The sequence below is a fragment of the Vulpes lagopus genome, chromosome 6 (genome assembly GCF_018345385.1).
Source record: "Vulpes lagopus strain Blue_001 chromosome 6, ASM1834538v1, whole genome shotgun sequence".
Taxonomy (NCBI): domain Eukaryota; kingdom Metazoa; phylum Chordata; class Mammalia; order Carnivora; family Canidae; genus Vulpes; species Vulpes lagopus.
The window spans coordinates 30,499,140-30,527,008 of NC_054829.1; the positions used below are offsets into that span (position 1 = coordinate 30,499,140).

The window sequence follows — 27,869 nt, forward strand, 5'->3', positions numbered from 1 at the left end:
TCCCTTATGGGGGGGAATATTATCTTCTTGTTTTGATTACTTCTTTCATTATGGGTGAGGTTATATGGTTTCTTTGGTAACTTGTAGTTTTCAAAGCCCATCTGGGAGAAAAGTCCTCTAATAAGGCTAATTGGTAATCTTGACTGATTCCTTTCTTAGAATAAAAGGATGGTCTAGGATGTTTTTACCCATTTCTTTGAACTCTTCTAAGGTTCTGTGTGGTTCTGTGGGAGTGAGGCAGACAAGGTGCATGAAATAATCTTGGGGTCCCAGTCTTCATCTGCTGGTATTTTGGGATTAAATTACAGATCTTATCTGTTTGATTTCTCTCAGTACAAATTGCTGTGGGAGAGGAAGAGAGGGCCCTTTGTCTTTTCTATGAAGGATTGATTATGCTGAGTTGTAGTAGATGATTTGTTTCCTGAACACAGCTGTCTAGAAACCTCAGCCTAGATCTTGAGGCAGTTCTGAATCCCCTGGGAGGACAGCCCTGAAGCAAGGTAGATCTATTCCAAGGGATATTTAATGTCTACAGAAAGATTTTAGGGAATTCGTGAACCCCTTAAAATTGCAGGCAAAATTATATGTACTTGTATATTCAACTGAGCACACATGTCAATTTTTTTCTAGGGATTGGGACAGTTTTACTAGGTTCTCATACAGACCTTTGACTCCCAAGAAGAAAAGGTTGAAGTTGCTCAGCATTCTAACGATTCCAGATTTAGACCCTACTGTGGAACTTAGCGGGCTTATAAGCAGTTTTCAGCCTATAATAGCTTGGGCATGTGAGTGAATTCTGGGCCTACTCAGGAAGCCTACTGGCCTCCTAGAAACAAATATAATCTTCATAGAGTAATAAAGGGGCCTCACAGTGAACACTTTTTTTCTTCCTGGCTTAACCTATAGATTGTTCCACGTTGAAATGGTTTCTCAGGTCTACCCCAAGCCTAAGCTGTATCTCTCTCCTTTAGGTTGGTAGTCTGTAGGAATGTGAGCAAGGTCATGTGTGTCCCCCTCTTGTCCTGAAATAAGTTAATTAGAGGGCTGGCTGGTTGAATAAAATGTCATCTCTAAAGGGAACTTTAGTTACATCTGATCTGACTTCCTCATTACACAGATGAAGAAACTATCCCAGCAAGCTAAGGGGAGGCAGAAGAGCTTGGCGGTTTAGAGTGTAGAATCTAAAGCCATTATACTGGTTTCACATCCAGATAGTATACCTTAATAACCATGTGATCTTGAGTAAGTTACTTCATCTCTCAGTGGCTCATAATAAATAATAGCTAATATTTATCAAGCATTACTTGCAAGGGATTATGACAATTACATAAATAATTCCTAATTTAGTCCTTATGACAGCCCTATGAAGTAGGTTCTCTTATTGCTATTTTAATGATAAGAAAATCAAGGCACAGAGAGTTGAAATAGCTTGTGTATATGAGGGTATCATATCCACCCCCTCTTTTAAAGCAAACAAGGCCCCTATACATTCTAGTCTTCTTTCATCTATGCTTCCTTACAGTAGAACTCTCAGAATTCCTCCCCAGTTTTTCCAATACAGATATGTCCTATTCTAAAGTCCGAGGCCTTTAGACATTTCTGCCTCTGAAAGTTAAACCCTTTGCACTGTCTCAGCCCCTGTCTACGTGCTGGTTTTCCAAGTTCCTTGCTCTTTTAATCCTGAAGACCTGCACATGCTATTTAGTTTGCTGCAAAGCTTTAGAACAGAGGTTGTAAATTAGCTGCCCATAGGTCAAATTCCACCCACAGAGATATTTTGTTTGGCCTACATCATTAATGGTGTTTGGGACGTTACACAGAAAAATCATAATTTCTAATGCCTCTTGAAAAAGCGAAAAGATCCGGTATCATTGGGTATTTATTCTCCTGTGGCAACAGTCCGCCAAAGCTGTCATGAGTTCCTCTTCAAACCTTGTAGATGTGTTCTACCACTCCTTGATGTCTTATCCAGGGGTGCTTCCTTCATTTACATTACTTGCCTGGCCCTATAGACATTGGAGTTGGAAAGGTCTGCTTTAGGGAGTGTAGTAATAATGAGTGGGCCATAGGGTGAATGGGTAGGGGAGAAAACTTCACATACACAAATATACATTGCATGTTTGGACTAGGTGTTATTCCTTTCATTTGGATTACTTCTGGAGATGTCTTTTTACAACTACCCTGTCCTTGGTCACTGCCAACATCCCAGTTATGTCTTACTTGGACTGGTGCAGTGGCCTCTGAACAAGTTTCAGATCTGTGATCCTCTAACTTCAAGAGAGTTCAGGAGAACTAAAGATTCCCCTGATACTACTCTGCTTGTCTCATCCTTTTCATTCCGTTTCACCTGACTGCTCACTCACCACCTCTCTCCCTTCTCATATCTTTAATTTCTGTCACTTCCTGTCAGAAACTCTTAGCTCTGTGACAGGTAATAATGTCTTGCTTTGACAAGGATAATAAAGAGAGTGATTCTTTCCCACTCAATAATAAAACTAGGGCAAGCCAGGAATTCCTGTAAAGACTTAACCTTATAACATGGTGCTTTCACGTGGTGTGTAAATGACACATCTGAAAATGGGCAATGAGTGCAAATTCCTACTATTGAAAAGAAATTGCTCTTAAGACCTGACCTGGCTTTGAGGGCCTCAAAGTTAAATGTCTGTTTTGTGGGGCCTCTATCAATCCTGCTTCTGTAGAGGCCAAATTAAGCATAACTCTTTGCCTTCTGAGCAAACCAGACACTGCCACGTTGCATTTTGAGGGTTGCTTATACTATCATGGGAAAGTAGAGCTCAGGGTACAATTTCAGAGGCTGGAAAAGGTACTTATGCTCTAATGTTTGTTGAAACTTTAAAGAATGGGGCTGTCTAGACCAGAATGCAAGGCCATTAGGGTAGACAAAAATTTCTTTAAAAAAAAAAATTTTTATTTATTTATTCATGAGAGCCACAGAGAGAGAGGCAGAGACATAGGTAGAGGGAGAAGCAGGCTCCCTGTGGGGAAAGCCTGATGCAGAACTCAGTCCCAGGACCCTGGGATCACTACCTGAGCCAAAGACAAACACTCAACCACTGAGCCACCCAGGCATCCTCCCTAGACAAAGATTTCTTAAACACAACCCAAAAAGCACTCTACATGAAAGAAAAATGATGATAAATTAAGAACTTTTGTTTATCAGAGACACTGTTTAAGTGAAAAGATGAGCCAAAAGATAAGCCGTGATCTGGGAAAAAATTACTCATAATACATGTATTGAACAAGAATTCCTATCTAGAATGTAATAGAACTATAAATCAGTAAGTAAGAGAAAACTCAATTTTTGAAATGAGCAGACATGTTGGATAGGTGCTTCACAAAAGAAGATATACCAAATAGCCAATAAACATTTGAAAAATATTCAGCTTCATTACTCCTGAGGGCGGTGCAAATTAAAACCACAATAAGGTATCACTGTATATCCTGAATGGTTAAAATTAAAGAGACTAATAGTACCAAGTGTTGACAAGGGTATGGAGCAACTGAAACTCTCATACATTTTAGGTTAGAGTAAATTGGTACAACCACTTGTGAAAACTCTGTCAACATCTGTTAAAACTCAGCATGTGACTCCATGACCCAGTAATCTCACCCTTAGGTATATCTAAGAGAAATTAGTGCAGACTTCCATCAAAGATGTGTACAGTAATATTCACAGATGCTTTATTCATAATAGCCAAAGGCTAGAAACAACCCAAATATCCATTGAAGGAGAATGGATAAATAAACTGCAGAATAGCCATATAATGGAATATCACATAGACTAAAAAGAAAGAACTATTGATACACATTTTGACATGGGTGGATCTCACAGCCATAATGTTTAATGAAAGCAGCCAGACAGATATAAAAGTGTATGGTGTTCAAGAACAGGCAGGCCATAGAAGTCAGAGTAGTAGTGACCTCTGGGAAGGGTATTTATTGATGACTTAGGGAGGCATGAGGGAAGCTTCCAGGGTTTCATATCTGGGTAGTAGTTTCATGGGTATATACTTTAGTAAAGGAATTATTGAGCTATATACTTAGATTACTTAGAATTAATGCATTTTACTGTATTTAAAGTATATTTAATGTATTTAAAGTACATTCTAAAAGGCTAAGGTCCCTATTATATTCACATAGGTATTTGCCTTCCCTGTGATTCCAGTGGTTGTAGTAATATCACCAGCGCTTTAGGGAATGATTTGAACAGACAAAAAAGGAAGAGAGGAGAGTCAGGAAGACCCAGCAGTTTGGATGGTGTTGTAGAAAAAACTGCAAGAGAAAAGCTGGAGATCATTGGAGTTTAGTTGTCAGAATGATTAGCTATAATTGGGGGACATGGCTTCTGGTTAGGCTCTCCTTTCTTTCTTCCCCCACTCAGTCATCTTTACACACACATACAAGCAAGCATTCCATATGCTGAAATCTGTAATGAACACTTGCTTTCTTCCTAGAATTGTATTGCTTTTTTGTTTGTTTTTATCAATGTCACCATCACTCCCACAATCATCCTGGCCAAAATCCCAGAGTCCCATTTTTCTCTTCTTTCTCTCTGACCCTCTGCCATAACCAGCCTTGCTCTGTGTTAGTGCCTGGCCATTATTTTCAGTTCTCAAAGCTCCGGCTCCTTATCAGGCCCACAAGACTATTTCTGAAAGGGACTACACCGGCTTCTTAACTTGGCCTCTGGCTTCTGCCATATAGCGCATATCCTTAAATATCACTCTTGCTCTTCCCCTACGTGGGAGCTTTAGTGGATTCTTATCATCTTTGTGCATGGCCCTATCCCTAGAACCTATATGTGGGATGCTCTAAGAAAATGTTTTTTGGAATGAATGTATGACCTACTTTACTGGATAAAATAAAAACTCCTTCAGCAAACAGTCTGCTCCTTCTCTCTCCCCTTGTACTCTCTTCTGTATACCAGCACACAAAGAGGAGAATTTCTCTCTCTCTCTCTCTCTTTTTTTTTTTTTTTTTTGCTTTTCTTTGTCAATTCAAGTTTTAGTTACCTTTCAGGGTCCACAGTCAAATTGATAGCCCATCAGGAAAAGCATCCTTGCTCCCATAGTCTTAAAACTTCCTTACTCAGTGTGTCCCCAACACCTAGCACAGTTTGGACACAGAATATATGCTGAATGAATGAAGCCTTCTCTTCTACAGGAAGAGATCTCTCTAGTCAGAGTCTCTGTAAAGTACTTATGGTCTGTGGCATGCATATTGCTTGGTTCATTTGCTGCTTTTGCCATCATTAATGATCTTTTAATATGAGTGTTTATCTCCAACTAGATCAGTATTAGATTATTTTATTTCCTTCCCAGTGCCCAGGATTTGCTTCTCAGAAAAGAAGTGTTTGTCTGAATCTGTGCTATTACTTGTCATGTTTTCCTATGGATTTTTAAGGACAGGACCTTGTTTTATCCCTGATCTCTTGAGCCTAGCATAGTACTTAGAATATTATGTACCTTCAGTAAATATTGAATGAATGCAGTTTTATACTTACCTCCAAATAGTCTGTATTTTCAAAGCAAGCTTTCTGTAATGTTTTCTGGGCCTGTTAATTGCTTGAGTGTAATGGCATGGATCAAAACATGTCTTTATGGGATAAATCCTTAGGGAAGGTTGTAAGAGTTCTTGCTGGGTTTTGACTGCCTGTCAGTTAGGGTTACCTGGGGAAGCCAGGGATTCTCCTGAAGCTGCTGTCTAGTTTTTAGGCCACGTGGTGGAGCTCTAGAATCAGGTTTGTCCATTGGAAGACATTAAGGCCCCCGCTGTCCTAACCTAGTGGTTCTCAAGCATTAGAGGGCATCAGAATCACCTGGAAATCTTGTTAAAATACTCCTTCCTGAAGGACAGATCCAGAGATTGAATTGTTGAGACCTGAGGCAGGACCTGTGAATCTGCCATTTGAAACAGATATTCCAGGTAATTCAGCAACTTTGCGTAACCTGCAAGATGGGAGCTATGGTTATTAAAAGGTCTGTGTTGAGTACTGTATTCATTCTGACTAGGGTCTTTGGACTTTAGGTCAGAGCTTCCCCATGTCCATTCCTTTGCACAAAGCACAACAAATGTGGCTTTTATAACAAGAGACTTGAGACCAGAATATCTGGGGAATGTCTCATGAATGGATGAAAGTTCTAGAAGCATGTACCAATCCATATCCTTCCTTTAATACTCCTCAAGTATTGTTATTCAGAGTTACTGTCAAATCCCTAATAAATCAAGTGGATTTTTTATTTTAAAATCAAATCTTGATTTTTCTCTTTTTAAAAACTTTTTATGGTAAAAAAAATTTTAGGTGTAAATAAAAGTACAATAGTAAAATAAATTCTAACATACCTATCACCCAGCTTCAGTAATTAATCCATGGACAATCTTGTTTCATTTATTCCTCATCTGTGACTTCCCTCCCTAATTATTTTGAATCGATTTCCATGTAACATATCATTTCTCTTTAAATATTTTAATATATATCACTGAAAGATAATTTTTTTAAATTGAGGTAAAATTCACATAACATAAATTAACTATTTTAAAGTGAAAAATTTATCATCTAGCACATTCATAATGATTTTTTTTTAAAAGATTTTATTTATTTATTCATGAGAGACACAGAGAGAGAGAGAGGCAGAGACACAGGCAGAGGGAGAAGCAGACTCCATGCGGGGAGCCTGACGTGGGACTTGATCCTCGGTCTCCAGGATCATGCCCTGGACCGAAGGTGGCGCTAAACCGCTGAGCCACCGGGGCCACCCCACATTCATAATGATTTACAACTACCACCTCTATCTGTTCCAAAACATTTTCATCATCCTAAAATAAAACTCACACACTTTATGCCATGACTCCCCAAAGTACTTTTTTCTTGCTAGCTTCTGGTTAACAATTGATCTGCTTTTTCTCTCTATGGATTTATCTGTTCCAGATATTTCATACATTATGTGACCTTTGGTCTGGCTTCTTTTACTTATGTTTTTGAGATTCATCTACATTGTAGCATGTATCATTACTTCATTCCTTTTTATGGCTGGATAATACTCTATTGTATGGATATGCAACATTTTGTTTATTCATCCATTGATGTGCATTTGAATTGTTTACACTCTTTGGTATTATGAATACCACTACTATTAACATTCGTGAATATGCGTTTGAGTACCTGTTTTCCGTTTTTTCAAGTATATACCTAGGAGTAGAATTGCTGGATCATATGGTAATCCTATGTTAAACTTTTTGAGGAACTGCCAGAGTACTTTCCATAAAAAGATAATTCTTTTAAAAAGTATAACCCCAGGGAATCCCTGGGTGGCTCAGTGGTTTGGCGTCTGCCTTTGGCCCAGGGCGTGTTCCTGGAGTCCCGGGATCGAGTCCCACATCGGGCTCCCTGCGTGGAGCCTGCTTCTCCCTCTGCCTCTGTCTCTGCCTCTCTCTTTCTCTCTGTGTCCCTCATGAATGGATAAATGAAATCTTTAAAAAAAGTATAACCCCAACATTATCATACTTAATAACTTCTTAATATCATTGCATATATTTGATTAGTGTTTAAATTTCCTTAATTGTCGAGGCACCTGGCTGGCTTAGTTGGTAGAGAGTGTAACTCTCGATCTCGGGGTTATGGGTTTGAGCCCCACATTGAGTGTGGATATTACTTAAAATCTTAAAAAAGAAAATTTCCTTAATTGTCTTATGAATGCTACAATTGGTTTTTAATGAATCAGGATTTATATAGGGTTCATACAAAGCAGTTAGTTAATAGGGCTGCTGAGTCTCTTTTAATCTACAAGTATTCCTGCCTCTCCCCTTTTTTCCTTGCCATCTATTTATTAAAGAAATAATAATAATAATAACAATAATAATCTATTTATTAAAGAAATAATAATAATTATTTCTTTAATAAATAGATTATCTTGTGGAATTTCTCACATTTTTAATATAGTGATTGCATTTTTATACTGTCATTTAGCATATTCCTTCTGACCCCAGTTTTTCCTATACATTGGTTTTAGATTTAGGGACTTGGAACAGTTTTGTGGGTGGGTAGTTTTGGTTTTTGGGTTTTTTGTTGTTGTTACAAAAATATTTCATAGATGGTGTTAGGTATATCCATAAGGAAGCTAAAATTATATAGTTTTATCTTTCCTTTTGTTTTAAAATATAATGACCAACTTCTTAGTTTAGCTTTTTGAAATACAAGTAGTGCTGATGAAGATGTGGAGAAACTGGATCACTCCTACATTACCAGTGGGAATGTATAATAGTACAGCCACTCTGGAACATAGTTTGGTAGTTCCTTTAAAAATTAACAACGAACTTACCATATGTTGTGTGAAGTCAATCTCAAAGGGTGTATACTGCATACTTCCATATATATGATATTCACAAACTAATATATGTGAAGAGATGGAGAACAGATTAGTGGTTGCCAGGTGTTAGCAATGGGGATAGAGTAGGGATGAATGTGGCTATACCAGGGTAGCATGAGGGAGTCTTGTGATGATGGTACACATAAGTATCTTAATTGTGGTGGTTACATGAAGCTGTAGATGTGATATAATTACATAGAGCTACAAACACACATACCACACATATGAGAGCATGTATAACTGACAAAAATCAAAATAAGCTCTGTAGATTGTACCACTGTAAATTTCCTGGTTTCAAATAGTATATTATAGTTATGTGAGATGGTAACACTGGGAGAGGCTGGATAAAGGGTATAAAGGACCTTCTTGTATATTTATTTGCAACTTCCTCTGAATGTGTAATTACTTCACAATTAAAAGTTAAAAAAACATGAATTCTGTGTTAATAACATTCTCCTTTTAAAACTTTAATTAAAGCTGAAGTCCCTTCTGACTACCTCTTCCAGTCCAGGTCCCCTGCCCCCCCTCTCTTGGGGGGTAATGAATAGGAGTTCATAGCATATGCTTCCAGAACTTTTTGTTTTTTTGCTTTTATGTGCTTATATATGTACCCACAGGAAACATACGGTGTTGTCTCTGTACATATGTATGTTTTCCACACAAAATGATGTACCACTGTACAATTATTTTACAACTTGACCTTTTACTCATCAGTATGTGTTGGGAATTTACCCATATATTAACATACCTGAATTTATCTCATGTCTTTTGCCACTTGAAAATTTGAGTCAACTCTCTTTCTGTTGAGTCAGCTTGAGTTTTTCTTCTAGGAAATCTTTTGTGACCACTCCCACCCCTGTCTCCCAGGTAGAGGGTAGATGTTCTTCCTATGTCTCTCAGTACACATGTTCCCCTTATTCCAACACTATTCATGCTATAGAAGGAAACTCTTGGTTTCCTTGTCACTAATTGGTTCTCGAGGGTGTCTCCTTCATCTTATTTCATTTTTAAATCCATGGGCCTAGTGCAGTATCTATAATAGTTAGCAGGTATTCAATAAATGTTTATTCAGTAAATGCATGCATGAGTAAATGAGTTAATTAAACTACAAGAAGGGTGTGAAGTGAACAACTTAGATGAATCCTTCTGGCCCTGATGCATTGTCATCTGATACTACTCTCTTTGCTGAGTGGAATAACCCATTTCCACCATGTGTCCTGTGAAATCTTGTTTTCTTTTTGTTTTTTTTGTTTTTTTTTTTGTAATTTGTTTTATTTATTTTTAATTTTTAAGATTTATTTTTTTATCGGGTTGGGGGAAGGCAGAGGGAGAGGGAGAGACATATTCAAGCAGACTGCACTGAGCACGGAGCCCCACACAGGGCTTAATCTCACTGCCCTGAGATCATGATCTGAGCCGAAACCAAGAGCCGGATGCTTAACCATTTCCACCACCCAGGGACCCTTCTGTGAAACCTTGTTGAGCCAAGAAGCAGAAAAAACTTGCTGGTCCTATATCTGGTGCTTATCTATTGTGTGCTCAGGACCAAATCATGTAACTGCTCAGGACTTTGGTTCCCTCTAGTATGAAATGAGAATAATATCATCCCCACTGTCTACCTTATAGGGGAATTATTGTAAAGATTAGATGATACAGGGCAGCCCCGGTGGTGCAGCGGTTTAGCGCCGCCTGCAGCCCTGGGCCTGATCCTGGAGACCTGGGATCGAGGCCCACATCAGGCTCCTTGCATGGAGTCTGCTTCTCTCTCTGCCTGTGTCTCTGCCTCTCTCTCTCTCTCTCTCTCTCTGTGTGTGTTTCTCATGAATAAATTAAATAAATAAAAAAATAAAAAAAAAAAGATTAGATGATACAGTGTACGCACAAACATTTTGTAAACTAAATTTAATGAACTTCTTGCTCCTTCAAGAGTATCTATTGTGATGTTATTCCTTCAGTGAATTCCTCATAGTTTAAACTTTTTACGTTGTGATAACAGATGACCACTTCTATTTTATCTGTTGTGAGTCACATATTTTAGATAGGGATTTCTCGGTATACTCTAATCATTTTGGCTTCTTTTACTCATGAATTTACCTATGTATGGAAGACTTTCCAAAAACATTGCCAATGTTTCTGGGTTCTGCATAAAATACTTTATATTTTAAATCTTTTTTTTTTAAATTTTTATTTATTTATGATAGTCATACAGAGAGAGAGAGAGAGAGAGAGGCAGAGACACAGGCAGAGGGAGAAGCAGGCTCCATGCACAGGGAGCCCGACGTGGGATTCGATCCGGGGTCTCCAGGATTGTGCCCTGGGCCAAAGGCAGGCGCCAAACCGCTGCGCCACCCAGGGATCCCTTAAATCTATTTTTTATTCCATTAATATGACCTTGCCATTTATTTATGGGTGCTTTGGAAGTAGGGTGGTGGATCTGCAGAAAGAAATCAAACTGAGTTAGTTTTAGACCTAACTTGATGACTGTGTTCAATACTAACCAACATAGGCCTGTTTAGTACTTGAAAACCTACCAAAGGAGGGATATTATTTGCTCTCATTGAGAAAGATGGTAAGAGACACTGTTTTCAGATAGTTGTTTGACTATCATTATATGAATTTAAAGTAATGATTTAATTTCAGATTTAACATCTATACCAGAATCCTATGGGGCAGCATATTATTTGAAGTTTTCATTAAGAGGGTCTTTAAATTCCCTACTCTCATATTTTTTTCAAAGCTATTTTCTGTGTCCCCTAGTTAAAAAGTATCTGTATATGAGATGGTATTTTTAAAATAACATATTTTTCTTCTGATTACAGGAAAAAAAATCATGTTCATTGTAGAAAAACTTGGAAAAATAAAACAGAAAGGCACAAAAAGTAAAAATTACCTAAATCCTATAGTCTCATTTATATATCTTCTTGTTGGTCTTTATACATCCATCAATCTGAGTGTTTATCCATTCATAAATATCACTGGATAGGACATAGGTTCAAAATCTGTAGAATTTACCCCTTTCTGGTATCTAACAGATGAATTTTCTTTTTTTTTTAACTTCATTTCTCCAAATGTAATTATTAATTTTCCTTTTGAATTTTTGTTTTGCATGTATTAAAAACTCACTTTAAAAAATACAAGATATAGGGATCCCTGGGTGGCACAGCTGTTTGGCACCTGCCTTTGGCCCAGGGCGCGATCCTGGAGACCCGGGATCGAATCCCACGTCGGGCTCCCGGTGCATGGAGCCTGCTTCTCCCTCTGCCTATGTCTCTGCCTCTCTCTGTCTCTCTCTCTGTGTGTGACTATCATAAATAAATTTTAAAAAATAAATAAATAAAAATAAAAAATACAAGATATAATTAAGACACCTGCCTACCTGCTAATCTCTTCCTTCTTGTTGGCCACTTATTAGCAGGTAGACGTATTTAACTTATTTTAAGGATGTGTGGTAGTGTCACACAAAGATGGGGGATTGCCTGAGTGGTCATTGGCAAATGGGGCTGGTTCTTTGCCTGTTCAAGAGGACTTGGACTCAGATGATCTCCAAGCCTCTTAATATTTCTCCAGTTTTATGCTGCTTTGCTTCTTGTCTCTCAGATTGGGTTTCACGTGTAGACAAACGTCAGGACCCATGTGAACTTTGGCAGAGCCCATTTTTCTTTTTAATGTTTAAAGTCAGGGTTTTTGAAACTGCTGCTTCATGATCCATTAGATCATTCATTCAATGGCTATTTATTGAGTGACTATTACATGCCTGGCTGGGATATATAGGGAAAGGATATAAAAGTTAGTAGTCTAGTGGGAAAGGACAAATAAGAAACAAAATAAATACATAAAAATATATGGTATGTAGGATGGCAATTCATGTACCTGGAAAAATAAAGCATGCAAGGGAGACAGAGTATTGGGGAATTGAACTTTTATACAGGATATCAGAAAGGGCCTGATTGAGGAGGGTATTTGAATAAAGAGGTAAGTGAATGAACTATGGACCTATCTGGAGAACATTCTGGACAGCAGGATCTGCAAATGTAAAGACCCTTAAGCAGAACCATGCTTGACTTGTTCTAGGATCAGTAAGGAGGCATCATATGGTTAAAGTAGAGTAAGGTAAGAAGAGTGCTAGGAGGTAGTCAAAGATACAGGGATCGGGAGGTGGTTGTCTAGGGTTTCATTGGTCTCATAAAGAATTTGGTTTTTACTCTGGTGTAAATGGGGAGCCACTGAAAGATCTTTAGCAAAGGAATGATGTTTCTGACTCTTGGTTCAGCATCCCTCTGACTGTGTTATTCAGGATAAATGAAGCATAGGCTAAGAGTAGAAGCAAGGAAGCCAAGGTAGAAAGCTCTTTCAATAATTCTGTGGGCCATGAAATCAACTTAGATGGTCACAAGTGTTTATTAAATAAAAAAATATAGAATACAAAATCAGGGCGTAGCATTATGGTAGGTGGTAAGTACTGTTTAATGAATTTATGCTGAAAAAAAAAAAAAAACGTGGGTGTACGAGGATGCAGTATAAAATGTACTTTACCAAGGGTTGCTATCAAAGTTTCAAAGCCATTATTCTAAGACACTTCTGTTACTGCCGACTAGAGGGGACTTTGGTGTTTGGATAAATTCTCAGTGAGCTGCTCCTAGAGAAACAGACTGGCTTCCTGTAGTTGTGTCTCATCAGTCAGCAGTTTGGCCTTCTCTCCTTTTCCTTTGCATTCCTCTGTCTCTTGTTTTCAACTGTTTGCATAGGAGTTCTTCATAGACAGTGACAAATTCTGATTTTTGTTTTCAGACCCTTTTCTGCTTAGGATTTTTTCCAAACTTTACCTCTTTCCTCTTTCACATTCCTTCAGCTTCGTGGCCTTCCACCCTAATAGCCAGTGCACCCACCCCAGTTTCCTCTCCTGCCATCAGGGACTGCCTGTTTACCTGGATATATTCCCAACCCCTCTTGCAGCAGTTACTGTTGTTTTAGCAACTGTCATCCCAACCTCCCTCTTCTCTCGTTTTTTTTTTCTCCCTCTTACCAAGCACCGTTCATTAAACTCTCCCTTTCCAGTTTTATATACTGTAAGGTCAGGGCTGATGCTAATGTAATATCTGTCAGAAGGTAGGACCAGGAGTAGTTAGTTGTAAGGTGAATATTAAATTGCTGCTCAGAAAACTCCTCTCTATTTTCTGCAGTTTGGGGTGAAGGGGTACCTGGTAAGCCAGGCCATCTGACAAACTGAGATGACTAAATGTTGAGTCCTTAGTTCTATGGGAAATTCATGTGTGTCCTAGAACAAATCTGTTATGGCAGTACCTCTTAATTTATTTTGAGATCTTGTTCAGTTCTGCAAGGCTTTTGAGATCTCTGGGTCAAACACAAAAATTTAGGTTCCAGATCACTTTATCTTTGTGGATCCTATTCTGGAAGATGATGATTAAAAACACAGCAATGCCTGCCATCCACATTTGCTTCATGTAGGGATTGGATATGCCATTTGATCATCTAAAGATCTCTCTTCTTTTTAAAAAGATTTGTTTTAGTAGGATTTTATTTATTTATTCATGAGAGACACACACAGAGAGAGGCAGAGACATAGGCAGAGGGAGAAGCAGGCTCCCTATGGGGAGAGCCTGATGCGGGACTCAGTCCCAGGACCCCAGGATCACGACCTAAGCCAAAGGCAGACTCTGAACCACTGAGCCATGCAGGTACCCCTAAAAAGATTTTTTTAAAGTAATCTCTACACCCAGCTTGAGACTAGAATCCACAACCATGAGATCAAGGGTTGCATGCTCTACTGACTGAGCCAGCCAGATGCCCCTATCTAAAAATCTCCCTATCAGAAATGTATCAAACCCTTCTGCCAACTTCAGTCAAACTTAAATTTCTGGAGGTTCAAGAAGGGAAGGAAATTTTAGCAGGTACATTGAATCTATATATTTCAAGCCAGAGACGTTTGGCAGTGAATCATGTTCTGAGGAAAGTGAGTTTGTTTTAGACAGAGATCACAATGTATCTTCTCATATTAGTTGTCTAACAGTTCTGGCTTCCTCTAGAGAAGTCTCAGTCTTGGAATTGAGGATTGTGTTAGAAAAAAACAAACGAGAAAGCCCAGGTTCTCCTGCCAAATCACATAAAAGAAATGGTTAAGGGTTATTGGGACCCTGAACAGACTTTAATAGGATTGGTGTGGGCTGTGACGACTCCCTGAACTTGTTTGCTTTCTATCTAATTCCAGTGTCCTCTTGGATTTGTCATATTTTATGGGTTGTGCTAGTACAAAATGTGCTTTATTCCTTATAGGTCATCCCTTCCTAAAGCAGAAACCAGAAGGGAGGGGGAGGTATCTATCCCCCCCCCCCCCCCCATCAAGGACCTTGATTTTTGCCACTCTGGTTGTGCAATACCATCTGATGTCTGTGATTTGGAATAACAGTGCATTTCACAGGTGTTATTGAAGCTTTCACTTAGAAACCATAAGGAAATTCATGCTGGTGGGCCTTGGTAAATCATGTTGTTGGTACCATCAGGTGAATTACTTAGTCCTGAATTAATGGAAGTCCAGGTTCATGGTGTCTAATCTTGGAAACTTTATCAATGCCCTGTTTTATATTGAACATGATACTCCCAGTTACTTTCCTTGGAAACAACCTTAGCCTATTTCTCTTCTATTCCAAGGCCCTTGGCCAAGTACCTTAAAAAATGTTCTTTTTACTCTGCCAGAACAATAAAGAAGTCCATTTGAATACTGGGAATGAGAGGGAGCAAAAAAAGAAAAATCCAGGAGACCACACTAATGAGAAATATTTTCTTGTTGTTCTGTGGTTCTCTTGCTTTTTGTCCTGGATCTTTTGCATGCTGACCCTTGGATTACCTCCTACCCCAGTCTTGTTGCATTTTATGACAAATCATTGGCTAGAGATAGGTTGGGAATAGATTTATTGCTTTTATTTTTCTAAATGGGGATATTTTGAGTTGAACTCATTTTAACTTACTGCTTGTCTTTTCAAGATACTGCTCATCTTGTTTAGGTACGTAGTGGTGGCCATTTCTCTGAAGAGTGGGGATAGTGGCATCTCCATTATCAAGATCAGAGTTCAGAAAGCAAATCAAGATTGAGGCGGTCTATCCTTAGTTCTCCAAGAGGAAGTGAGAAACTTCTCCTTTGGAGAATGTGTTGATGACAGGAAAAAGGCATTTCAGGCATTGATTGTTGGTAGAGAAGAACTCTGATTTTTAAAAGGAATTAGAGTCTTTCGTGCAGAAAGACATGGGGCTGTAAAAAGTGCCATATTGTGTGATTGGCTTTTTGTTAAACCTCTGGGAATCTGCCTTTTCTCCACCTTCTTTTCCCCCTGGCCCCCACTCCCTCTTCTCTTCCTGCTTCATCTCCCCCAGAATTCCAAAACGGAACCATGTTTCTCAAGGTGGTTTGAAAGTCACATGCATCAGAATTGTGAGTTGTTAGATTCAGATTCCCAGGCCCACTTCCCAGATTGAATTAGAATGTTTGGGGGTGGGTCCAGAGAATCCACATTTGTAAAAGTTTAGATGATTTCTCATGTACATTATACTTGGAACCATAAACTACAGCATCTTTGACATTATCTTTATATCTTGACTCTGAGGGCAAACTGTTTCTAAGCTTTTTCTTCTTATCGTTCTTACCATTCTCATCAGAAGGAGCCAGCTATAGAACCCCTGCTGAGAAATTATAGCTAACACAACTCACTTTCTAGATTTCAGGTATCATCCTGCCCTTTGGAGGGAATTTAATTTTGTGCCCAAACATGAAGTATTCAGTTTTAGCAGTTGCTGCTCTTTAGCTCTAGGAGCAAGTCCTACATACCTACCCTATGTGTGAGAGAGGAGTTCCCTACCCAGAAGCACAGGCAAGAGAAGTTAGTGATTCTCCTGGGGCCCACAAACAGGCCTCTGTAGAGTAGCTGGATTGCAAAGATAGGTCAAGAAGCTTGGATGGGGGTGGGATGGGCGTGATGCCTGTCTTGGGCAGACTTCTACAGGTCTGACTAGAATCAGCAGAGGAAATTCTGGGTATAACCCATGGAAAGGGCGTTTTCCAGAGGCCCCAGCTTTCCTGTCAGGGAGGCCTGAACTGATGCAAACCCGTGCTGCTATTGTGGGTGGGGCTGGCCAAGTTTCTTTTTGTTGAGTCTTGTTTCCACCCCCAACTCCTCTTCAGTCCTGCAGATGGTGGTTTATTTGTACACTCCATGCTGATCTTGGATTGAAAGCCTCTCATTGTTTTTGAACTCATTGTTTAGATAACACCACATGCCTGCAGCAGCTAGGGCACCCTGTAAAGGAAATGCCTGGACTGTAACAGCCCTGTCATTCATTCTCTGTATGTGAGTGAGTGTAGCTAGCCTCTGTTTAGGACCATTATAAGAACATTCCTCTGTGGAGATTATTACTTGGGGCATATAGAGGTACCAGCCTTCTCCTTGATGTTTGGAGTACTAGGGTCTGTTTCCTAAGTCTTCTATTTTTGTTCATTCTAATCCAAAAGGATTAAAGCCTGTTTTGCCCCAAACCCTGTTTCTGCACAGAGCTGCAGTATCAGAGCATGCCTCCCTCTGGTGAGAAGACTGCTCTGGGAGACATAGGACTGACCCGCGCTAGTGTTTATGACTAGGCCAGGTTGGCAGCTGCCTTTGCACGTGGTTCCAGGGGCTCCTTTTCCCATGGGATATCTCCTTTCCTGTCTCCTTCATCTTGCCCATCACTGTCATGCCAAAAAAAGAAAAAGAAAATGTGTTGTCTTCATTCAATATTAAATCTCTTCTGGTAGCATACAGCTCTTTAAGTTTTCACTTGGTAAAATGCTATTAAAACTTCTTCCTTAAAAATGTTCAGTTAAATCTGCCAGGCTCTAATTTAGGTCTCTCAAGGCCCTTTCCAGCTCTGTGATTCCCTAGAATTTCTAAATTGTTTTTACCTAAAACTTCTAGGATTATTTTCTTTCCAGGACAACAATGTCTGTGTGAGGCAAAATGAGTTCGTAGTCTTCATGTCACACGAATTTCTATACCACCCTCAATATATACTTAACCTCACTTCACTGTCAGCAATTCAGTACTCGCAAGAATTGAACCCAGAATACAAAAGAAGTTGGTTATGATATGGTCAGTAAGTTGTTCATTCCTTCATAATAATAAAATAAAGTCTAGCCAATCAAGGATACTGAAAGATAAAATACACACACAGATACATGGCCTTTTTTACTTAGTACTGTATAATTGTTAATGTTCATGGCCATCCTGGTTCACTATAAACTTGAAAGTATCTTCTGAGTCCTCAAAAGAAATTATTTGGAACCATACCGTGTGAGTTTTGTGTGTGTGTGTGTGTGTGTGGGGGGGGGGGTTAGGAATATTATGAGACTACAGAAGAATGGTAGGTGAACCAGGGCATATCACTCTCCCTAGTGAAGCTAGATAAATATAGTAACCAAATATATTAACCAAATACATATGTTTGTTGGGAATTATATAAGAAAACAAGTCATCTTGCTTTTCTTTTCTTTATTTATTTATTTATTTTTTATTTTTTTTCATCTTGCTTTTCTAATTGTTATACTACTTGCTCTGCATTTAAATTGGAATTTTTAAATATTTACCATCTAGTTATATAGAATATAAAAAGTTCCTGTGAACAGATTAAAAATTCAAAAATAAATGCTTAAGTAATAAAATGATTTTTTTATTTTTTTATTTTTTATTTTTAAAAGATTTTATTTATTTACTCATGAGAGACACACACACACACAGAGAGAGAGGCAGAGACACAGACAAAGGAGAAGCAGGCCCCACACAGGGAGCCCGACATGGGACTCGATCCTCGACCCCAGGATCCCTCCCTGGGCTGAGGGCAGGCACCAAACTGCTGAGCCACCCAGGGATCCCCTAAAATGATTTTTTAAAAATATTTTGAGAGAAAGAGAAAGCATGAGGAAGGGGTGGGGGGGGGGGCAGAGAGACAGGTAGACTCCCCACTGAGCAGGAACCCTGATGCAGGGCTCGATCCCAGGACCCCAAGTTCATGACCTGAGCTGGAGTCAGACACTTAACCGAATGAGCCATCCAGGTGCCCCAGTAATAAAATGATTATTGTTTTTAAAAATATCCAGAATAAACAGTATAGTATTAGGACCTCTCTGCTGAAATTCAGATGTACAAGCCTGACAGGAGATTCTGGACACATTTTGGGAAGAAGTAAATGTCATTTTGTAGACTTGTCCTGCCTGCCTCATGCCCAATCCCTATGCTTCCTGCCTTCCAGTTCTCTTCTGCGCTATGGTGGCAATCTATCCCTCCAGAGTGCTATGAGCGTGCGATTCAACAGCAACGGCACCCAGCTCCTGGCCCTGAGGCGTCGCCTGCCCCCTGTGCTCTATGACATCCACTCCCGCCTGCCCGTGTTCCAGTTTGACAATCAGGGTTACTTCAACTCTTGCACCATGAAAAGTTGCTGCTTTGCAGGGGATCGTGACCAGGTAGGTGCCCTCTGTCTCCTGCATCCCACATTCATGCTTTCTTCAGATTGCTCTTTCTATGTGGTTCTGTATTTCTCTTTAGCATTGTGTCAGGTAGAAACAATTGAGGCACACAGTGTCTCTAGACACTCTAGCATAATAGTGAGTTTCTTTATTAGCACTTTATTGGCCATTGGTTAATATGAGGCACATACCATGAACCAAGGTTGGCCACAGTATAGTTCTGAGTAACCTCACTTTTCCAGGTTTGTGAATAGACTTTAAGGTTCTAAGAATGTGTCATTTCAAAAGAAAGGAGGGAGTCTATGGAAAATCAGCCTGCCAAAAGAATAGAGACTTTTTGTGTGTATCAGTAAAACACAATGATGAATGAAACACCCTAAGTATCATCCAAGAGATATATATCCTGAATGGCCCCTTGGGATGGCATCTTTCTCTTGGATTAGATGGGTTGAGCAGCTTTGTTTGAGAGGAAGCCAGATGCGGACTCTTTTTCTTTTTATTGCCAGCATCACAACTGGGAGGGAGAACCCAGCTATGTTTCCAGTCTTCACAGTCTCACTGGGAATTGAGATATTGATGTTGACTTAGAGCTGGCAGTATAAAAACATGCTTGGCATTCTTGCACCTGTCTGTCTTGGCCATAGAAGTTCTGAAGTGGGTGTCAGTGAGTGGACCTCAATGAGTGAGGTGTGAGTGAGTTAGACTGGTCTCAATAATCAAACTGAGTAAAGACAAACATAGAAAGCATTGAACAAATAAAAAAATAGATTTTTTTTCTCTTCAAACAGAACAAATCTTATGCTATTTCACATCTAGATTGGAAAGAGAGAACTTAGTCTCTTGCTGATGCTTAGTGTCCTCTTTGGGCTCATCATCATCTGTGATGTAATTCTCACATGCTGTACTCACCTCTTTAGAGTTTTTTTGTGGGTGAGGGACGTTAAAAAAACAGTTCTTGGACAACTTGTGAAGACCCTGCTCTTTGAAGGCAGAAGCTAAGATTTTTCTTCCTCAACTGGAATTGTTATATGCTCCCCAATATCAGAGCTTAGACTAATATATGCAATAGGAGCATAATAAACACTTGTTGCACTGAGTTAAATGTTAAAGAAACTGAAAATATCTTTTAAGTTGTCTAGACTAGGGATGTCCCTTTTGTAAATAGAGAATATATATCTAAATCAGAATTTACGTTGAAGGCAGAATCCTAAGGCCCACTTAGTTGTGATCCACAATGGAAACCACTAGGTGGCCTCAGTTATATAAGTGATGTCTCCTTAAAGAAGCCATAATGCTTGAATGACTTAATTTTTATAGGCTGTTTGTTTTCTTGGGTGGGAAGAAGCAGTTTCTAGATATGATCAGATTCACAACAGAACAGATCATTGTCTACTCTTTAGATTGGTTGATTTAGTTTCATTTAGCTGTGGAAATGACAACCAAGCCTCTCCCTCCCTTTCTCCCTTCCTTTCTTCCTTCTTGCCTTTCTTCCTTGCTTTTACATGGATTTTCTATCTTCTGTCAGTCTCTTAATGCATGTGATTCTTATTTCAATAACCAATAAAAAGCAGGCTCTAAATGTAATGGTTTATTAGGCTTTATTACCAGAATTATGGGGGCTGAGAGAAATGTGAAAGATGTAAAGGAAAATAGATGTTAATTTTCTTTCAGTTGCTGTATTAGCAGCCAAAACCTGTCTGCATGGAGCCCTTAAAAGACCCAGAGTATAGGCCTCTAGCCAATGTATAGAACACCCAGACCATGGTTTCTTAACGTCTGCACTATCGACATTTTGGTTGAATAATTATATGTTTTGTGGGGCTTTCTCGTGCATTATAGGATAGTTAGTAGCATCCCTGGCCTGTCCCCCTAGATGCCAATAATGTCTTCCCCCAGTCATCCCCTAGACCACCACAAATGTCTCCAGACATTGTCAAGTGTCCTCTGGGGGGAAATTTCCCCTGATTGAGAACCTCTGTCCTAGATTACAATAACCCATTTTGCCCGGATACACTAGGACAGGTATTGCCATAGGCAGAACCAGAGAAGGTTGTCCTGTTGTACAATCAGGTAGTTATTTTTGCCTTTAAGGTTATATATAATGGTAAAAACATTGGCTGGCTTTTGAATTTTTCTATTCAGACTTGACTAATTTATTGTGTGTTTTTACAAAAAAATTATGTAAGTAATCTCTACATCCTAACTAATCTCTACACGGGGCTCAAACTTATGACTCCAACGTCAAGAGTGGTATACTCTTCCAACTGAACCATTCAGACGCCTCTTATGTGTGATTTTTATCCTATGGGAGAAGTCCATGGATACTATAACTTCTCTTATAAACTAGATAGTTTTTTTGTTTTTGTTTTTTTATGTAGTTTCCTGTGACAGAGAATGCAAAGTTATTGAATCTAACTTTGGATCCATTTCAAAGGTGGAATCTTTCAAGTCTGTTCATAGTCCCCATATAGATTATCAAAAGTATATAACCTAGGGAACAGGAAGTGCAGAGATTTACGTTAGGCTATTTGTTCATTCCTTGAGGACTAAGAAATGAAATATGGCTAATTCATCATTGTCTTGTCTCCAATACCTGGCATACAGTGAGAGTACGATAAATATTTGTTGAAGCAGATCTTGAATACTTTGGTCAATGTGTGGTTTTTAGCTTTTTGGGCCTAAGGCTTCTCTAACTATAAATCAGAATCGATAAGTGCCATTTTTTCCTGCTCAACTTCTAGGGGCTTTATAAGGATGAATTAAGTAATAGATTTTCAATGAGACTAATCTACTGAGTTTATACTGTCTAAGTGCTGCACAGGAGGCCAAACTTACAGTCTCATTGCTGGAACATGTCTCTCAGAATGATTTATAGGCTCTGACTTTCCACACTCAGAGCTAAAGCAGCAGCTGCCACTGTTACAGTATGATCTGCAGGACTGATGTGTATATTCTTTGACTAGTCCAGACAGGATCTTTTTTGCAGCTTTCAAATTCCAAAGCCTACTCTTTCCTTATATTGGTCTTTATATTTGCACTTGTTCTTGTATACTTAGAGTACGGCCGCAGCTGGAGGCTCTGTGCTCTGGAACTCTTCATTTAGTCATAGGCTGGGTAACCATCCCAGAGAGGAATGTGAGAATTTCCATAATAGGAATGAACATGGTCAAGAAAGACACTAAGACAGTCTTCTGGCTTTTAATTACAGTGAGATTAGTCTTTCTACACAAATGGACCCAGAAACTGTGCCAGAGAGCATATACTTCCTTTTAGACTAGCCTAGGTTCACCAGGTACTTCTTCAGCCTCAAAATGAAATTGACATTTCAGAAAATTGGACTCTGGGAATATAGTGTGTGAAATAGGCTGAGCCTACTTTGTGTCTCCCCTGTGCTCACCGCTGTCATTGATGAAAAAAGATGAATTCTTTTTTTTTTTTTTTTCATTGTAGATGAATTCTAATCATGGAGCTATTGGAGATCATTTTGTATAACCCTCCTTTTATAGACAAGAAAGAAAACTGAGGCTCAGAGACACTGGGGTCATAAGACATATACATGTTTGTAGCTGAGCCAAGACTAGAACCCAGATTTTTGAGTTGTCAGTAGAGACAACTGAGAAGCAGTAGAGACTGGCTTCCGCATAATATTTTTCTCTCATGTTTAGTTTCTTGGCCTGTCACTAATTCATAGGTGAGTGGAGACAAGTTCCTTTTTCCTGTCTCCTACTGAACCCTTATGTCATGCCTCCTCCTCCCCCTATCTTTTAAATTAAGAAAATAGATATTTACTGAGCATCTGCTGTATGTCAGATGCTATGGTAGACATATGACCGCCAGATAATAACCTCTTTGAGTTTTTTTTAAGTTCTTTTTTAAGAATTTATTTAAAAATTTTTAAAATTTATTTAAAATAAATTTAATAATAAATTATTTTAAATTTTATTTTTAAAAATAAATTTAATAATAATAAATTTAATTTTTTAAAATTTATTTATCCCTATACCCAACGTGGGGTTCAAACTCCTAACTCTGAGATCAAGAGTCACACATCCTTCTGAATGAGCCAGCCAGAGGCCCCAGGATTTTCATTTAAAGTCCTATATATGGGGTCCCTGGGTGGCTCAGTCGGTTAAGCATCTGCCTTTGACTCAGGTCATGATTTCAGGGTCCTGGGATCCAGCCCCACATCCAGTCTGGCTCTATGTCCAGTGGGGAGTCTGCTTCTCTCTCTCCCTCTGTCTCCCCCCCAGCTTGTGTTCTCTCTCTAATAAGTAAACAAAATCTTAAAAATAAATAAAGCCCTATATACAATCTCTCTTCCCTACTTTTGGCCAAAAATACAGTTTGTTTATTTCTAGTATAATCTTTTTATTATTCAAGTTTAATAATTTCTGTCATCAGATAAAGTGGCTTAAGTGACATCAGATTGGCTGAGCATCAACAGAAACAATTAGCCCAAATATAGCTAATTTTTTTTTTTTAAACCAGCCCACCTTATAGTCTTAAAGTATGCTGAGGAATCTTGCAGTAAGATAGCACTCTTGGGACGCCCGGGTGGCTCAGTGGTTGAGCATCTGTCTTCGGCCCGGGTGTGATCCTGGAGTACTGGGATCAAGTCCCACATTGGGCTCCCTGCATGGAGCCTGCTTTTCCCTGTGTCTGTGTCTCTGCCTCTCTCTTTCTCTGTGTCTCTCGTGAATAAATAAATAAAATCTTTAAAAAAATAAATAAATAAAATAGCCCTCTTTCCTCTGGAGGCCGCCTGAACCCAAGGGGTCTCCTCATTGCTATCACCATCATACTTGGATTTTTTGTTTTTCCTTGTCTCCCTGAAGGCTGACTGGGTACATTCTGTCTCTCCAGTTTCCGACTCCCCTCTGCATACTCAGTGAGCCAATCTCTTAACAGGGTTAAAAAAGAAGGCCAATTTTCCACCTGCTAGCTCTTCTGGCACACACTTGTAAGGCAGCACTCAGCTTTTGTTCCCTTTCTTTCACAATTCCTTATATGGTTCTTGCCCTAGATTGTGAAAGTCCAGCAGAGCTCAGGCTTCTAGGAAGTAAGTCTTTCAGGCTAACAGGTATATGTGGCCTGGAAATGGACAGTGTGGTAATTTTTAAATCTCCTTTTGCTTTGGTCTTACCTAAGGCTTGGCCTTATAATTCCTGTCTTTTGCTGAAAATGGGATGCGGAAGGAAAGGGAAAGTATGAAAAAGTTTTCTCAAAAGAGCTGAGCATTGGAGGGTCTGAGCACTGGGATCACTTACACAGGTCTTTCTTTTAAACTTGATAGATGGCAAGGTCCCCAAAATCATGAGAACGAAATCATCCTAACTCATCCCCTGGAGAGAAGAGCTGACTTGTAACCTGTGAGTCCAACAAAATGGCCTTGAATATGTGGCCTGGCCTCAGACATTACATCATCACTCAACTTTCTGTGTTGACATTATATGGGTATAGCAGAGGTGCAGGCATTCACCAGTAAAGTGTGCTCTGGGCCAGTGAAGCACCCTATAAAGTTCTAACTTTGCTCTTTTTATAACTCCGTGCAGCCTTGATTAAGCTCACTGGGGGTGTGGCATGCCATATGTTCTTCTTTATCTGAAATAAAGGTACACACTTGGGGTCTATCCTTTGACTTGCTTTGTGACTTGAGGCAATATTTTCTTCTCTTCATCTTTCTTTTGTATCTTGTATATTTTTAGCCTTTTAGCTTCTGAAGCACTTTCATTTCATGTTGAATCCTCCCAGTGACAGACTTCACTCCCATGAGAAGCTGAGGCCTAGAGTGTTTGAAACAGCAGATATCATCAGTCACAGAAGGAGAATGAGACTCAGTCTCTTGCCTGTGATCACACTCTCTTCTCTTCCTCATAGACATGCTGCCACCTGGGTTCTACAGAGCAAGTTTTAGTAGCATCTTCCATGGGTTAAGGAGGAAAAGAAATTCCTTGTTGTATATGTTACTTAGGTGAATTATTTAGAAGACTTACTTTATAGAGAGAAGTTAGTATGAAAATAACTTATTAGGGGTGGTGGGCAGGGCCTGGGCGGGGAGGTGCCCACCGCTGCGTGCGAGTGCAGGTGCTGCGGTAGGGCCAGTGAAGCCGACGGCCCTGGCACGTGATCTGGGAGCGGCTCGGTCACTTGGTGGCTCGGTCTGTCTGTCCGTCCGTGGTCGCTTGGTGGCTCGGTCTGTCTGTCCATCCGCCATCATGGCGGACGCAGCCAGTCAGGTGCTCCTGGGCTCCGGCCTCAGCATCCTATCCCAGCCGCTCATGTTTGTGAAGGTGCTCATCCAGGTGGGATATGAGCCTCTTCCTCCAGCAATAGGACGAAATATTTTTTGGGTGTGGGACACCTGGGTGGCTCAGTGGTTGAGCGTCTGCCTTTGGCTCAGGGCATGATCCTGGAGACCTGGGATCAAGTCCCACGTCGGGCTTCCTGGATGGAGCCTGCTTCTCCCTCTGCCTGTGTCTCTACCTTTCTCTCTGTGTGTGTCTCTCTAAAATCTTAAAAAAATATATATATATTTTTGGGTGGCAAGTATGTCAGCTTCCTGGTCGTTTTGTTATGCTCAGCACATTGCAAGCATCGATGGGAAGCATGGGTTTTTCACAGGCTTAACTCCCAAGACTGTGTTCAGGTGTCCTTGGAACTGTGGTCCATGGTAAAGTTTTATAGCATTACCAGGAATGTGACAAGTTTGAGGATTTAGGCTCTGGAAATGTACAGAAAGAAGTCACAGCTTCCTTCGACCAAGTTATCAAGGAGACAACTTGAAAAATGATGGCCAGTTCTGCTGCTACCCTCATCACACATTCCTTCTACGGACTATCAAAATATATCTCAACGTAGTTTTAAAAATCTTTTCTCTCTTCTGCAGTGATCACACTGAGATCTATGGTACAATTCATTGGCAGAGAATCCAAGTATTGTGGACTTTATGACTCCATAGTAACCATCTATCGTGAAGAGGGCATCCTAGGATTTTTTGCAGGTCTTATTCCTTGTCCCCTAGGTGAGATCATTTCTTTGTGGCTCTGTAACTCACTGGCCTACCTCGTCAATACGTATGCACTGGACAGTGGGGTTTCTACCATGAATGAAATGAGTTATTCCCAAGCTGTCACAGGATTTTTTGCCAGTATATTGACCTATTATCCCTTTGTGCTTGTCTCTAATATTATGGCTGTCAACAACTGTGGGCGTGCTGGTGGATCCCCTCCTTACTCCCCAATGTATACTTCTTGGATAGATTGCTGGTGCATGCTACAAAAAGAGGGAAATATGAGCTGAGGAAATAGCTTGTTTTTCTGGAAGGTCCCTTTTGGGAAGACTTATTGTTGTGACCTGAGAATGTTAATTTGAAGATGTGGGGCAGGGACAGTGACATTTCTATAGTCCCAGATGCACAGAATTATGGGAGAGAATGTTGATTTCTATACTGTGTGGTGCGCTTTTTTAAAATTATCATTTAATCTTGGGGAAAAAAGAAAATAACTTATTAAATCAGCCATGTGTATAACCCTTTTTAAATCCCGAGCCTCTTTGAAAATCTAAAAGCTATGAACACTTATTTCAGGAAAATGTACATACGCACCTCATTTTGTATATGAAATTAAAGAGTTTAGGGAATTCCTGAAACCTAGAGGTTTTGGGTGTTAGCAATCCTGGACTAAGATTTTAACCCATGGATTAGATCTTTTAGTCCATTTACTGATGCAGTTTTAGAGCTTGCAAAGCCTAAAAAGGTTTTGGAGTATAGCAGGTCTGCTACATATGATCTAGTTTATAAATGTTTAGCTGAGAAGGAACACAGGTGAGCTGATTTCTTCTTAGGAACAAAAGGAATTGATGTGATCTGGTGACACAACATATGACAGTTCTCCTTTAATGTATAGTTCCTGCCTTGGAGGCTGGGCTGTACTTGGAAATTGCTGGTAGATATTCATGAAGAGAACATAGTATAATATTGCCTGCTCTACCTGCCCTATCCTCCTTAGAGATTTTACTTTCAGTACCTTTGCCTCTTTTTCAAGTATTTTCAAACTTTGGAGAAAAAGGAAAGTAATGTTTCTTCCTGTGAATATTTGGAGACCCCTGCTTGAATGAAGAGTATAAATACTCATATGCAGGCTGAAATGAGTGATAAATGTGGACTGAAATAAGTGATGCTATCTCTACACTGCTCAGGCCCCAAATATAACAGCTGAGGGCCACAGAGGAGAGATCAGTGCTGAAGGCTATTGAGTTGATTGCCTGTCATCTTGCTTAGTTTTCCAAAAGAGTTTTGCCAAATAAAAATCCATCTTTAAGTAAGGCAAACTACTTTGTTACAAGCAGCTGTTGGAGATTTAGAGCATTTTTACATTTCTTCCCTACTGATTATTTGACTATTATTGGCTCTCTTTATGGAACATTTCTTTATTAATAGAATTTATCCTACTTAGAACCCATAAGAGTTAGTTATTTTAATAAACCAAAGAATTCCAGGAGCCTAATGGAGCTGAAATGGCAAGTGGTCCAAAGAAGCAAGAGTCATGTAACTTTACATGCAAAAAATAGTGGTAGTCTTATGGGTATGCATATTTGTATTATTTTTTGGGGAGCCAATGGAATTCTACTTCTCCTACCACAAATAAAATAAGCCTGTGGCTTTGGCCATTTCCAAAGCAAAATTGCCTGGATTGCTTTGGATGGCATTTGTGGCAGGTACTGGGTATAAATGATACAAATATTATATACTAATTGCAAACCTGTTTCTGGAAATAGTCTTCTAGAAAGCAGCACATCACAAAATTTGTTCACTTTTTTTTCCCTTTCTGGCAAAAGGTCAAGGAGAAGTAAGAGTTGTGTTTGATTTAAATAGCAGTTTCTCTACTGTTACTAATCTAGGCTAGAGAGAACCATCTGGTTTTTCTATCCAATACAGTTAATTAGACAGGCATGCCATTTACTGGAGAATAATTAAT

The 27,869-nt window shown here is 39.5% G+C and overlaps 2 protein-coding genes across 3 annotated transcripts in view; both read left to right on the forward strand.

The window, feature by feature from the left end:
• The window catches only part of DCAF5 (DDB1 and CUL4 associated factor 5), a 100,946-nt gene that overhangs the window by 34,963 nt on the left and 38,114 nt on the right, over positions 1–27,869 (forward strand). For both annotated transcript variants that reach the window (XM_041758120.1, XM_041758121.1), the window contains exon 6: positions 18,678–18,891. In XM_041758120.1, the coding sequence (XP_041614054.1) occupies positions 18,678–18,891 (214 nt within the window). The remainder of the gene's footprint in view (positions 1–18,677; positions 18,892–27,869) is intronic.
• Positions 25,453–27,819, forward strand: LOC121492877 (mitochondrial carrier homolog 2-like). The gene has a single exon (XM_041758122.1). It carries the CDS (start codon positions 25,798–25,800, stop codon positions 26,191–26,193), a length of 396 nt encoding a protein of 131 aa, XP_041614056.1. The 5' UTR covers positions 25,453–25,797; the 3' UTR covers positions 26,194–27,819.